The sequence below is a fragment of the Morone saxatilis genome, unplaced genomic scaffold (genome assembly GCF_004916995.1).
Source record: "Morone saxatilis isolate NCDOM2014 unplaced genomic scaffold, NCSU_SB_2.0 Contig4, whole genome shotgun sequence".
NCBI lineage: Eukaryota > Metazoa > Chordata > Actinopteri > Moronidae > Morone > Morone saxatilis.
Genome location: NW_023339984.1, coordinates 3,449,539 through 3,464,796, shown reverse-complemented (window position 1 = coordinate 3,464,796; position 15,258 = coordinate 3,449,539). Strand labels below are relative to the sequence as shown.

Genomic DNA, 15,258 nt, shown 5'->3' with positions numbered 1-15,258 from the left:
AGCTGTAGGGGGAGCTCGTTGAGAAAACATGCGATGACAAAAATGAAAACCAGCGAAGAAATGGCTAGAGTTGCCAAGTTCCCCTTTAATAGCAGGGCAACAGCAACTCATCTGTCAACTAATATCTTGCTTACTTGTTTGCTCTTATGTCATTTTTTATTCACGCCGTTTGTGGTAATCCAATAATAACGTAACACTGATGACAGTGATTCCTGCAATTTCCACAAGAATTGAAACTGTCCTCCCAAGAAAGTCTGCAGAATCAGTTGTGTCAGCAAGGGACCCAAAAAAATATATGTTTCCGACCAAGTGATGAAATCACCTAGCTGACCTAGTAGTTATAATAGAGCAAACAAAACACTGGATTTTAACCTGGGTGGCCGCTGTTGGTTTTTCACCTCCAACTGTCTGTGCTGTGTACTGATAAACCCATGGCGCTGTCCAGTAGCAGAAGTAGCAGACGGATATGTCATTGTGCCTTTTTTTCCCCAGTTCCGCCCTTCTGTTAGTTTTGTCTTGGATCTATAATATTTTCTAAACTATATACTATTAAATTATATAGTAGCTCATATACTCTGTAGAGTAGTTTCACCTTAATAATCAAAGTGACAAGAGTGGGATGATCCTAGAGACACACTGCTGCCTGTAGTATTCTGACAATGTTCCAATAATATTTCTCTGATGGTTTAGTAATGTCTGTGCTGCTGAAAATACACCCCCAGACCCACAGGGGTTACCCTAACCCTTACCCTCCCATTTGGCCATCCTGCCTGTTACAAATTGACAAATCATGAATGGGTGGTGGGGGGTGTTGTGGGGGAATTGGAAACAAACAAACAAAGGGGAGTGTTAGAATTACATTCTTCCTGTAATATGTTGAACCAACCTTTCACAATAGAATGTTAAAATAAGGAAAATGTGAATAGACCTTGTAACCATGTAGGGATAGGCAATGCAAATTAGCTTAGACTATAAATGCTTCGGTGTGTGGCACTTGCTTATGCTAAATACCTGTCCCTATACAAATAAACAATAAATACATAAATTGTCTTGTAAACCTGCAAGAATTAATAAGGAAAAGTAAGAAATTGATAAACAAAAAAGACAAATCACCATCTGGTAACGATAGGGCTGTTGCAGTGAAGGAGTTTTCCCTGCAGTATTCATTTTTTGTTTTTGCAGATTACATGACAATGACAATGTTTCATCTCTCAATACATGCCTGTACTAGTCACCCATACTCTCCCTCCTCCTGCCTCCTGTTACAAACTGTTGACTTTCAGCCGCAGAAACCAATTAGTTAACTGTGGTAAATTGGAATAATTAGCAGACTATTCTGCCTTTTCTACTACAAGACTGCGAGTATTTCCAGAACAAGGGGCAAAGACTTTGTGACTTTTTCTTGCGTGATATTGTAATCCTGGGCTGTAAATTGAGAGATATTGCGAGCACTGCGTTTCAGACAGCACTGTATCAAGTGTCTTCAGCCTCGCTGCTCAGGGACACCTCATGTCTTCAAAAAACAATTTTGAACATCATGTGGGAAAGTGGCATTACGTTCGGTTGGCTTGTTAATATTTCGTTATTGTGGTTATCGCGACAGCCCTAGTTACTAGTTGACGACAACAATGGTCATTACCATAGTTGTCGTCAACTAGTAATATGATTTACATCACCTTGGTTGGCTCTCTCTGCAGCGACATTTTTCCCAGCTGAGAATCTGCTTTATGGACTGACTCAGCAGATGAAGAGGTTAGAATAGATAAAAGAGGCTATTTCCCGCTATTTCTTCAAAAACTATTTGGGCTTTGAATTTTACACGTTTGTACATTCTCATTTTGACTGCTTGTTTTAGATTGTTTGGATTCCAGTTTATTACTTTTTTACTTATTGCAGTCAAAATATGCTATTTTGTGAGTGCATACTAAGTAAGTTGCATGCTTGGCCTACTGGCCTAACCTTTAAAAACACTGACCCTTCATGGGATGAATTTGAGTTGCTTGCTAATGACTTCTTTCAATGAAGGCAACCTTTCCCTAAGGTGACCCCCCTGTAAAGGACATAAATCATTTTACAGTAATTACATTTCTACAGCAGTGCCTTACCTTTACTTGGCTTTTATCCTCAAAAAGTGTTGTGCCCCTGTCAGAGAATTAGACTGCAGTGTGGGCTGCAGACTCTCACTGCACACATGGATTCTAGACTTGAAAAATAACTTGACAAAAGGACAGAGGATGGTGAGAACAGGAGTCAGAAATTGTTGAAGAGAATTAACAAAGCATAGATAAAGAGGCAGAATGGGAACTAATGTTCAGGAATTTATCTTCATTCATCTTTTCACTAATTCAAAGAGGGTGTTACTTCCTGTTTGAATGCACTGCTTTGAAAGACAGGGAAGCATATATTTTGAAAAATTCTCACACGTCATTGTTATGCATGGTATTTGGATATAATTTTACCACTTACCAGTAGGTGCCTATACATAAGAGCTTAAGTTAACTCACTGCTTTGGCAGGAATTTCCACCTTTGTGAGAATCAAGTGTTCTTTTGGAGTTGTCATGATAGCTAACACTGCCATGTACAGTTCCACACTGAAAGACTTACATTCATGTTCCCAAATAAGCTTTAGTACCTGCTCTATGAGTGACACCTGTTGCACCTACCAAACACTGAAATAAATACATATTCTGCAGGTTTTAACTCAAATATTTATACAGTAACACAGTAAGTTTAAAAAATAGGTTTAAATAGAGAACACTATTTAAAGGCCAGACAGTGGATGATTAATTGTCAGTGACATATTAAGAGAAAATTAAACAGAGGCACTGAATGTCACATTTTGATCTCTTTGCCCTGTTACCGATTAAAAGCCCCACTTCATATGCTGTACCTTATGCACATCGTGTTCTTAGCACTTGGCTGGATGAACAGCCAAGTGCTAATCATGTCTGAATCATGTCCGAACCTTGTAAAGCCTAAATGACTGTAGCTTATTAGTAATCTATATGGCGTTTTATCTGGTACTGACTGGGGATGTCATATAGTTCAGCCGGATGTGTGACAGAAGATAATGGACAAGCCATTGAAGCCGTAGGGAAAATGCAGGGAACGGCAAATTACTTCTGCACTTTGATTTTGTGTTCAATAATTTAGTGTAATAAAAATGTGTTGTATTTAAATCATTTGAACCCTTTGACAAATTGGCTGTCCTACTATTAAAGTGACCCAGGCAGAACACATGAATAATAAACTCCAAAAGTCTGTTTCTGTACTTCTCAGCTTGCCACAGCGAGGCACATGTTTTGTTAATGGAGCTAATTTGAACATCAATTATATGCCTGATGTGCATTTTATCCCCTTCACTGCCAGTGCAGTACAGAACGGCTCTATGCTGGGGTCCATTTTATTATGTCTTTCCAAAAACAATTAATTCTAGTTGGGATCACAACTTCCCATCTCACTGGAAGGTGTCTAGGAAAAGTACACTGAGGGTTTTTAGTTCATCAAATGGGATGTTTATCTCACTATATTCATATAAAGTTTAATTGTACAGTTTTGTTTTATCCAGTGGATTTGGTCATTTCATTTCCATTCTTCACTAGAATAACATTTTATTTGGTTTTCAATAAATGCCTCCTCAGGTTACCTGAGAGCCATTTCAATAGTGTAAACCGTGCACAGGTGATCATTGTGGTCAACCTCTAGCTTTTCAGGGTATTTTATTCAGTCAAGAGAGCACAGTGGTGTGAGTAGCTTACTTTTACTATCCATTTAGCTTATTAGGTGAAATCTACCAGTAATAAGATCTTGATCAAGGCCAGCAGTTTCCCCTTGTTCATTGTTGTGGAAAATAAAAAGTCCAGCAGTTGGGTTGTCACCTCTGTTCCCCACAGTCTCTTGTGGACTAAGTAAATTCACAATCATCATCCTTTCTCCATACTTTGCCCACTGCAGGGAGAGACTCTTGTAGAAGCATGACATTGTTACTTCTGTGTAAAGACCATTGCCACAGTATTGTCAAACTTTTATAGTTGTATTCAAATAACAAGAGACTTCACCGAGAGCAGTTTAACTGTTGTTTGTTGACAGAGACATGGTGGTGAGATTAAATATTAATAGTGAAACAGTTCAAGTTAAGAGTCATGCTGAGTTGGAGTTTTTGACTGAATTCATTGATTCCTAATATGTTGTTCTTGTTGTTGCAGCATACCCACTGTCTCTCTGCCATAACCTCTCATATATCTGTTTTCAGAAGTAGCTGGTCTGAAAGCATAACATTTGTTGTTTGTGTGGCTGCAAGTTCGCTGTAAAGCAAATAAAGAGTGCAAAATACTTGTATAAATAGCATGTTTTTTGTTCATCCATGAGTTTAGAAGATTTTCAGTATTGTTATCAGTAGACTTGTGAGTATTTTAACTTGCATCAGTTCCAATCAGTTCCAGGGCCCTGGTATTGGTTGTACCGACTCAGGGAATAGGCTTACTGGGACAAAACCAAACCAAAACCAAACATACACAATGTGTTTGGTTAGTGCAGGGCTAAGAATAACAACAAAAATAAGAGTATCTAATATTAAAGCTAACTAGTAAATTACATAACATCAAGTAATATTTTTGCCTTCCATAAACAAAAAAATATATACCAGCATAACAGTTATCTAACAGTAAGCAGGCTAAACCTTTTAATAACTAAACTAAACTAAAACAAATACAAAACCAAATAAACAAATAGTTTCCTGACTGCTATTTTGCTCATATGCATGTATGTGTCTTTTCTGTTTGTTTTCATTTGTGGTAACCTGAATTGTGGAGTAGATTGGTTGCCCTTAATATGTCCTTGTATTTTTTTTCTTCTCCTTGTGTGTGTGTGTGTGTTGGTGCTCTGCGTCTCACTCAGTCATGTGTGTCGTGTTCTCTCCACACTCCTCTCTCTCCGCATTTATGGGCAAGTAAGTTTGACAGCTAAGCGGTGCTGAGAGAGAGGTGTGGACAGCGTGGTAAGAGATGGAAAGTAAATCGACAGCAGACAGGGGTCACTGCTTCTTGGCTGTGAGACTGAGTTGCCAAAAAGGAAAGGGGATGGGGGTCCTTGCTTTTCCAGTGATGGCACTATGGTCACAAAAAGTTACATGCATTGTTCGGTGTAATGAGGGGTATCATACAGTGGAAATAGTGTGTGGAAAATGTGGCTGGGCTTACTAAAGCCAACACAGCTTCGAAACTGTCGCTACATCTCACCAACCTTGGCCTCAGTATGTTTCCTTCATGAAATACTGGGCACCAAACTGTTGCTGGCATCCAGCTGGGGTTATTTACTATACTACAGGGGTCACTAGAGACTTTATAGTTCTGCCCCTGGGTCCTATCAGCTTTCCAGAATGATATATCATCAATAAAACATGGTCACCCTAGCTCTATGTCCCACACTGTAAAGATGGCGTGGCTGCCATAACTTCATATTTGTACACAGCTGTCATGACATGATATTACATGGAAGCACGTATGCCGCTCTGTACATCTTTATTTCTTTACTGGTGGGCTCTCTTTAGCCTGGGAGAAGTGGAAATCCATGATAGACGAGCTATGTTTGACCAACTCTCTCTTCATCCACTTCCTACTTGTCCCCATCATTGGCTGTACCCCCTTGTGTTTAGAGTGTGTTTGTTGATGTCAGAGCAAGCAGGGTAGCAGAAGGCTGGAGATATTTTTGTCAAAATCGAGGATATTAACAAAGCATGCCTGGGAGAGCAAGGCCTATTGATTGTGTTCATTCCTCTAGCTCCTTTTCTGCCGTTGCCTTCATCCACCACTGTGGACATTTAAGCTCTGTCTCAGCACTTGCGCCTGGACTGTAGATCAAGAACAAGGCCGGCACGGCAAGGCAAAGCGCCCTGTGTTCCATCTGCTCTGGCTGGGATTCCTGCTCTGCTCCATGTGTTGGGACTGAAGAGGTTTCTTTTCACCTTGGACATGGAATGGTAGCCAGCTCGCCAGTATGGTTGACAGCCTATCCTGGGCCTGTTTGTTCATGGATGGCACTAATACACTGTGAGGCAACTCTAAACAGCAGCTGGGCTAAGGTGTAAATTGCCCTCTCCTGACACTGTGCAGTTGACTCAGCTCATGAACTTTGTCTTTAACTTTTTCCAACACAGAGAGCCATTAAAACATTAAAAACTTTAAATTTATTCAATGGTTCTCTTGTTTTCCCCATGCAGTTAAACATATTTTTAAATTTAAGAAAAGGTTTTGCAAGATACAGTGTCATCTCTTAAAAAAACATTGTATCTATTAAAGGTCGTAAACTGAAAGGAGAACAAACAGTCTGGATTCTTCAACTGCCGTTTATCACACATCACAATGTTAGCTGCCAATTTAGGACAGATAAGGACAGAACAAATACTGTAGTTCTGATAAACTGTGCAACTCGTTTAATGTTCAACAGGTTGCACTAACAGACAGACAAGTGTTTATATATATTAACATTTGTCTGCATACAGAAGTTCTACTATGTGTACAGAACAACTTTCCTGAAAAAAAACAAAAAACTTTTTCACAAGTTAATTGGATGCACCCTCCACCTCGAATTGATCTTAACACCTACTGTATACTTGCCTCAGTACTTAACACCTGCCAACTGATGTAGTGGCTCCAATCTTTAATTAGGAATTTGACCTGACAGCATGAATCAATATTTCAGATGAAAATTATTCATGTTTATTCATATTCTTTTTTGAATCATCTATTGAACATTGGAAGGAATCCAAAATGAGTATGAGCTGGGCTGTGGAGTATTGGTTGGTCCTTTGGATTTCTTAATACCTTTCCACCCCTCCTGCTTTAAAATTGTCTTGTCACCCTATTTGTGACTCAGACAGTAACTGTGCTTGGTGTTCGGTCTGCCTGAACCATTATAACTTGATGTGCCGTGTCATTCTTTCAGGAAGTGACGAGAGGCAGAATGCTAAGTCTTCCCGTCTTCCAGGCTAGGTTGCTTTTGTAAAATCTTAATTGGATAATCTGGTGTTTTAAAAGTCACAAATACAGGGTAAACGCAGTCAGGAGAATCTTTTTAAAGAAACCCCACAACACCATCTTTTTTAATGAGTTTGAATCCTAGGAGGAGTTATTGCAGAGTAGAGAGAAGTAGAAAGTGAATGTCAAGAAGTGAGCTGTTGCCTGAGAGGTCCTCCTTTGACCTTTAAGACTTGCTTTATAAAGAAAGTATGAATGCTGCCTTCTGAACATCCCTGGTAGTTGTTTTCCTCCACTATCTCAATTAGCAGCGTATGTGTGGAATAGCACTTTTGTAGACATCTAATTCTAATTACAGTCTGACTTTTCTTTTTTCCCCTGTGCTATTATATCTCGTTTTGTCGTGACTGTCTTTTGGTGAGCAGGTGTACTCAAGTGACATTTTGATTTGCTCTTTGAACTGATCCATCTTTTCTTTTTTCCCCTCCTCTTTTATCTTCCCCTACAGGTGACTCATCTCAAGTCGGTAAGTCATCTTATTTCTGTACCTTATGCCTCCTATACATGTTCTATTATATACGCTCACCCTGCTGCTATAACGACTGAATGGTTACAGCTCATCTTTATTATACAGTGCAGTTAGGTTCGTCAGTGTGCACACAAACAAACAAACAAACCACCAATTATCTCTAAACTTCAGTTGGTGTACAAAATGAACAGTGAAACTTTCCTTTTGAAATCACCACTAACTGTTGAATAGAAATCACTGCTGAACTCTTTCTTTTTCTCCCTGGCTTTCTCCCCTCTAATTTTCATTCTTTATGCATTGAAGCTCTTTGATATTTCCTACTACATTATCTTTCACTTGTTTGTATTGTGTATTGAAGGGGGGTTTTAAACTGTTTACTGTGAAGGCAAAACTCTCTCTCTTGTGAGTCATACAAACTGCATTGCTTTCACGTGTAAATTCAGATTTTACAGGCTTCAGTGAATGACTAGTCAGTTTGAGAGCCCAGCCTCAGTTCTGTTTGAATAACATTGTACTGTACAACGTTGTTATGCTCAACTGACCGCTTTATCAGGATCCAGGATTCAACGAGTTGTTCCTCTGTCAAGTTCATGAATTGAAAGGGGGAAGTGACTCAGGTAGTGACTCAGATGTAGTGATCCAGATTCAGTTGTATGGATTCCAGTAAAAGTCTTGTGCTGCTGTGTGCATGCAGTTATACAGTTTTTATTTGCTCTTCTGCCTCGAGTGGATTTTAACGCTACACCTATCAGACTTACAGTCTGTGTGATTGAGTGCTTTCCATGTTGGAATGGGACTTGTGGTAGCAATTCAGATGTACAATGCATATCACTACTACTATCAACGACTCACTTTCTTTTAGCTAGCTCTTCCACAGTGCACTAAATTTCAAAATGACTGTCCCATTCATGTAACTTATGAGAGGGAAATACAAAGTTATGGGCACATTCCAGTTCATTCTCCATGTTGTTGTGTACTACTACTCAAGTGCTCTGGACCATTTTAGGCATTTATTAAAAAGCGGACGGAGGCTTTATCTGTAAATATGCTGACATGTCACAGTATGCTAGCTTTCTATCAGCATATAATTTGGAATCAGTGGGGGTGGGAGACATGAGTGAACGATAGGATTGGGATAGACGGATGAGAGCAGAGATGGACAGACTAATGGGGCGTATCAACACCACAAACAGTAAGAAAATGAGATGGTTAGTGTTTAAAACTCTAGCTCACAGCACTTTGCAGCAGCCAACTCTTGCTTTAGTGATGTGTCAGTGTTATCGCTCGCCTCCTAATAATTAGCTTTGTCTCGCTGCAGTACCTACTATGCATTAAGAATTGCAAATAGTAATCTACAGCACAGCAGAATGTGTAGCATAGCATATAATGAGAAAAACATGCAGTCATTCTCACACAGTCATGATAAAAAAGTTTTTTTTAACCAATCCCATGGTGTATATTTCCCTTGTGAGTTATGTGCTGTGATAATTTGAGCATGTCTCCTGATCCTTATACATGAATAGTTGTCTGTCTGTGTGTGTGTGTGTGTGTGTGTGTGTGCTTGTGCTCGTCAAGCTTTGTCCAGTGAGTGTTTGGCCCACAGGTCTGATGTCGTCTGAATACTAATGTGGCATTTTGTCTGTCTGCGGCAGCTTGGAAACTGGGTGGGGACATGAGGTTTGGTGAGGGACATGTTCACCCCCGGGTGCAGTGCAGAGTGGGAGCAAATACTCAAATACCACACCCATTTTTTTTACTACCCTGCAAGACTCAGAATCCAAAGAGGCGAAGGAATAAAAAACTAATTAAAATTTGATCTGGGAGGCCAGTGCAAATTGAGTTTCATCTTCATTAAGACCACCGGGCAAAGAAGAGGGAGATAATACAGTCTTGCTTTTGAGATACAAGCTGATTCTGTGTCTGCAAATTCAACATAGTTCTGGCACGTGTGGATTTTTGTGCACATTTCCACCAGTCTGTCATACATTTTCTGAGCAGCTCATCCTTTATTTTATTGCTCTATTATTTTTTTGTTCTGCATAAACTGTGCCAAACATTGATTATTGAGCATATAAGTAGCACAAAAAGTGTACATACATTAATAAGTACTATTATTATCTTATTATTTATTGACAAGATGCATCATTTTGCTACATTTCCTTAAAATTCAGCTGTGTAAAATATTGCCAGATCTTCCTGGTGCAGAGCACATGCTCAGACACACTCTTACTTCATTCCGCAGAGATTTGTGAAAATGTAATAAATGCTGTCCAAATACACATGGGAACGGGTGTCACATCCAGCTCCACACCAGTCAAACAATTTGACAGTGTTGCAAAATATATCATGGCTGGAAGTTAATATTGCTGTTTTTCTAGGCAGTCAAGTTTTTCTTTTCACTGATAGGATTATGAGGAAGGTAGTGGCAGAAGTAATTGTTGTCCCTTAGATGTAGAGGCAGGCGGACACACTACAAGCAGAAATCCTTATCCTATTGCTGAATTTCATTCTGACTCCAAAACATTGGCAGAGGCAGAGACATCTTTCTATGTACATCTCTCTGTCTGTCTCTCTCAAGCCTTGTTCTCCTCAGCTCAGATGATTAGCATCTCTCTGTCCCTTTTTTCTCCCTCCCTCCCTTGAATGCCAACCTCAGGCTAGTCAGAGCCAGCAGAAGTCTCTTCAAGCTGATGCTGTAATGGGATTGGTCTGCTCACCACACATGGTACCAAGAATGCTCAGTGAACCACACATCTAGACTTTGGACAAGAAAATGAGGGATTCAGGCTCTGTGTTGGGTGGCGGGTGGCACTTAGTAGAACATATTGTTCTTCTCCACACTCCCCGCCTAAAATGTTCAATAATCAGACAAACCCTCACAAAAATGTGTCAATGCCTGGAGCTATGTTTTTAATTCAGTCATAGTTTTTCATGCAACTCCCAGAATCTAGCATTATGTATTTATTCACAGTGCAATTCAAGTTGCTTTATTGTGAGCTATTACATGCATGAAGTAACAGCCGTGCTACAAACATTGAAATATTTAATAATAAATAATCTAGTTTATGAATTTCTTTCGTCACATGATCATGAAAATGCTGCACACTGAGGCAAAGTTCTGTTTGATAGCAGTGTCCTGGCTACTTACTTGAACAAGTCTTACACAACAGCCACAAACATAGAAACCAAGACAATTAAAACACTCTTATTAACTCTGGAAATGCAACCAGTACTTAAGTTATTTTCCCTGCCTGGTGATAAACAGCATGGCCTCAGAAGAGCCCAGCAAGATGGCCGTTGCACATCATAACAACTGAGCCCGTGGCCACATTTACATACTAGAGGAGGGCGGTAATGAGATAGCTACCTGAGATAATTACTACTCAAGGCGTCCGACTCTCAGCCCCTACCGCAGGGAACCAGTTTAACTCACTACAATTAAACGGCCACTCATTTGCTCCATTTGAGGCACCATTTATGCCATTTTATGCTCCACTGTGTCTTAAAACAATGGTGGCTTAAACAGTGGAAACCTGGACCAGCAAATGTGGAAGACAGCATGGGTATGTTTAGAGATTGGAAAATGATAGTCAGACATGGAGAAGTAATAATGATTTGTGCCCCTTTTTCAGATTCAGATTAATAGAACACACTGGCCTCATTTGTATGCCTACTACTCAAATTAAACAGGCTCATTTTCCTCTGGCATTGATATGCATCTCACATTTGGAGTAGATCCTGATCTGATTTAGCTGGATTACATTTTTACAGCTGGTGATAAAGTGTTTCTAACTCATGTTGTGTACGCATTCTTTAAAATTGTCAGTGGACACCTTGTCTTACTTGTTACCCCCCCACAAATCGCCTGATGGGCTGTTTTTTTGACAAGGATATTATTTTATCTGCCTGCCTCCATTAAAATGTATTTGCATGTTTCTGTTTTTGGATGTAATACATGCAGCCTTTTTTTCCTCAATGTTAGCATTTCTTCCTGGATGGAGCGAGTTAAGATCATAGGTCCTCTGGTCATTCGACATCTTAGTTTTCAGGTGTCTTTATCCCTCAAGAGTCAGGACATATATTAATGCTAGGTGGAAAAAGAATTGCATGTTTGACCCTTTCTCCCAGTATATAAAACCATAAATGCCTGGCTGTATATTCAGTGTGACTGTGGTGGGGCTTAGAAATGACATCATTAACACTAATGACAATAAATCCTGACTTGTAAAATGTTTATGCTGCTGACGGTGACTCTGTAACTGCTCTGCTGACTTTCTGCCTCTTTTTTTTTTGGAGGCTAGAGAAAATCCCTGACATGGCAATCACTCAAACCTACTGCCGTTATATTTTATCTAAGTCTTGTCTCAAGCGAATAAATTAAACTGTAATATCTTGACTGCTGAGAAATTGCGTTGGATTGTTATAAATGATGGTGTGTTGATAGTGTGTGATTGTTGAGCTCAGTGTATTCAGCTGAGCAGTGTGAGACTGCACACTGGGAATAAGAGATGGAGAGCACCGCTAGAGCTACATTGGTGCCAGCATGTGAAGATTAACGGCGTCCGCTTCCATTAGCCTCAGAGTAATTGTCAAGACAGCGATGAACAGTCCAAAGCTCTAATCCTCAAATCAAAGAGAAGTTGCACGGACCCCCAAAATTCAGGTCTGATTTCCTTTACTCAAAAAAACACGACTAAATCTTTCCATCTTGCTCAAAGATCACAGCATAGAGGAGACTTTATGTGTTTACTAATTAGCTAGAATTTGATTCAGGGTTCTCGAAAGACCGAACTCTAAAAATAGGGCGAGCTTTGTGGAAATAAAGATGTTGATTTTATGACAGAGATGGTGTTTCTAAGCTAGTGTGGAGATTCTTTAATTTGCAATAATGGTGTGACATACTCTATACTGTGAGGAAAACCTGCATCTCCTGGGAAAGTAAGAGTGAGTTTAGGAGTGTGAATACAGAGACAGATGGGGGAAAATCTCAGGGAATAACAGTATATAGAGATGAAAGGTTCAGGGAGAACAAAGCATGTCATGGAGGTGAGCTTGGTGTTAAGAGTTGTTTTCGTTTTTTTGTGCATGCAGTATGCACACACACTCTTGTAAGACACAGTTGCAGGACCATGAGGAAGCAAGACAATCAACAGAAAAAAAACACACAGACACACACAATTTATCCTTCTATCTTGACCTAACCTTTCTGCTAATCCCCCAGTGTTTTAAATAACACAAAAGCCTCTCTCATATCTCCGTTCATATTTCCTCATTGGCGTCGATTCACATGATGTCCTTTGCCGTTTGTGTCAAGCCCAAGGCTCAACTTTATTACAATGCTCGGCAGGCTCATTGCAGATCTATTAGGTTGATTTAGCTCCATGAGGGGGGTAGAGAAAGAGCTGGGATGTGAGGAAAAAGGGGGGTATAGGAAAAAATGGCAGAGTAATGTGGTTATATTATGGGAGCAGCAGGGGTGTTTGCTAAGTATAGGGCCAGGTCGCTGCTGTAGATGGGCCTTGGTGCCCTGTAGCTCCACAGCTTAGAGGGAGTGTTCATTAACAGCCGCAGCTTATTACCAACAGCTGGTGCTGGGTACTGCCCAGGGCCAACAGCATATATTAACACATGCCATCACACACATACATGCACTTTCACTCTTTAAATTGACTACATTGTAACTTGATTACTTTCATTCCTCTGAGGTATATGATGCTGTGAATTCACACTGCCAACAGAAGATAAGAAACATCACCACATGAGGACAGATTTGCATACTTTTTATTATAAGGCTCTATTTTCTGTGGCTTGTGTTCTTCCAGATATCCATTCTCTCAATACAAATAGATATACAACATGAACAGAACATATTTTCTGAAAATATATCACTTTTTTCCTGTGCACTGGAATTAACATAATCCTGAATGTAACTAACTGTAAAACCCACTAGTGCTACTTTGCAGAGAAGTGAACTGCACACTCTATATATGTCCTCTCTAACTCTGACTGAATCTGTCTGACGGTCAGAGTTAGAGAGGTCTGACTGTCTCAATCTTGTTTTTTTCTGTCTCGCGCGCACACACAGATTGAGACCAACACTTGCTTGTGTTGCCTCAGATTCGTGACAGTGGGACTGTAGGTCTGAGGAGGTGATGACAGACAGAGTCAGCAGCAAACCGTCTACTCCTGCAGACTCTAATGGACTGTGTGCACACACCTGTGAACTCTACACAGCGGCACTGTGTACAGTTAAGTGTGTCTGAGACAGAGGGAGTTTATACGTCCAATTATTGATCAGATTCCTATAAATGTGGTTTAATTGGGTCCTGTGATAATATTTTGACAGGGTTAAACACTGCATGTTAATGAAGAGATACTCTAGGCACCTTACCTGATGCATGACAGTATTGAAAATCATTTTGGCTGTGGATAGACAGCTCTGGCTGATGCACGTGTTAAGCTAAGTTTTAGCATTTAAAGTAATTGTAGGCCGTGAGAATATCCCAGTGAGAAGCTGCTATAGCACCAAAACGTAATAGTTAAAATTAATGAAATGTGTGTAAACCTTCCAGGCTTATTTAAATGACTGGTAAATATTTACACCACTTCCCGTAACACTTTAAGCATACATTCATAACTCAAGAAGCAAAAACTGTTGCACTGTTAATTCATATTTAATTCATAAAACACAGACCACACAAGGAAAAAAATAAATAAAATCACTACTTTAGAATCCTAAAAGGTTTTTCGTCATGCCTGTGCGCAAAAGCCTTTTAAAACCTCTCAACTGGCTTTTACATATTTCTTTGTAATTTCTCTCTAATTTGGTCATTCAGTGTTGAGTTTCCCAAAAATGAAGGTAGAAAAAACACTTTGCGTCGGATTTACTAAGCTGTCAGTACACATGGTTTGGCTTTGTAAATATAAATGGTATGCAGTATTCAAATCATTTTATCTTAGCCCTTTATGAAAATGTTCATTGATGGAAGTCTCCGCTACCACAGTTAGCCATAACTGCAGGAAAATAACTTCAAGTTCACTGAATGTCTGTCACATTGATTCTGACGTTTCAGTTACACAACTGACAATTATGAAAGCTGTAGCATGTACATATATTGCAGTCACAAATACGGTAGCTGTAAATCATCATTGGCAGTGACATTTCAATTGTCATCAAATATCAAAGAGGAAATCCTCAGTAGAAAAGAGTTTAATGGGAAAGTGGGAACATTTAATTAAAACATTTACAAAGTTGTTCAGGTGGAAAAAAAAAGAAACTGAGAGAATAGATGATAAAACAAAGGAAAGCAACAGAAACAAACAAAACCTTAAATTGAATACATAAAGAAAGCATATTATAGATGGTACAGTAACACATCATACATGCTCAGTTAAGTGTAAAAGAATCTCATAAAATAGTGATTGTATAAGATTGCATTCCAATTTATTTAGTTTTTCATTTCTACTTTACTGTGTCACACATGCTTTAGTATGCTTAAAGTGCACACATTTTGACTACATTACCTCTTTATTCAGACTTTTTATGTGTGAGATGCATCTCATCCCATGCAGGTGACACTAAACAAGACTACAGCAAATTATTGTTAGTCTGGCAGTGGTACTAACTGGACTCATTTTAGCAGAGCTGTAAATGTATTGAGTATACAAAGCACTGCACTCTACAGTCAAGTGTGTGTGTGTGTGTGTGTGTGTGTGTGTGTGTGCGTGTGTGTGTGTGTGCACATTACAATCCT

At 39.5% G+C, this 15,258-nt stretch overlaps 1 protein-coding gene across 1 annotated transcript in view; it reads left to right on the top strand.

Annotated features, from left to right (window-relative positions):
- Positions 1-15,258, top strand: part of nrxn2b (neurexin 2b) — a gene marked incomplete in the record, with an annotated part of 560,348 nt that overhangs the window by 114,024 nt on the left and 431,066 nt on the right. The window contains 1 exon segment of the mRNA XM_035675730.1: positions 7,484-7,501. Coding sequence (XP_035531623.1) covers positions 7,484-7,501 — 18 coding nt within the window.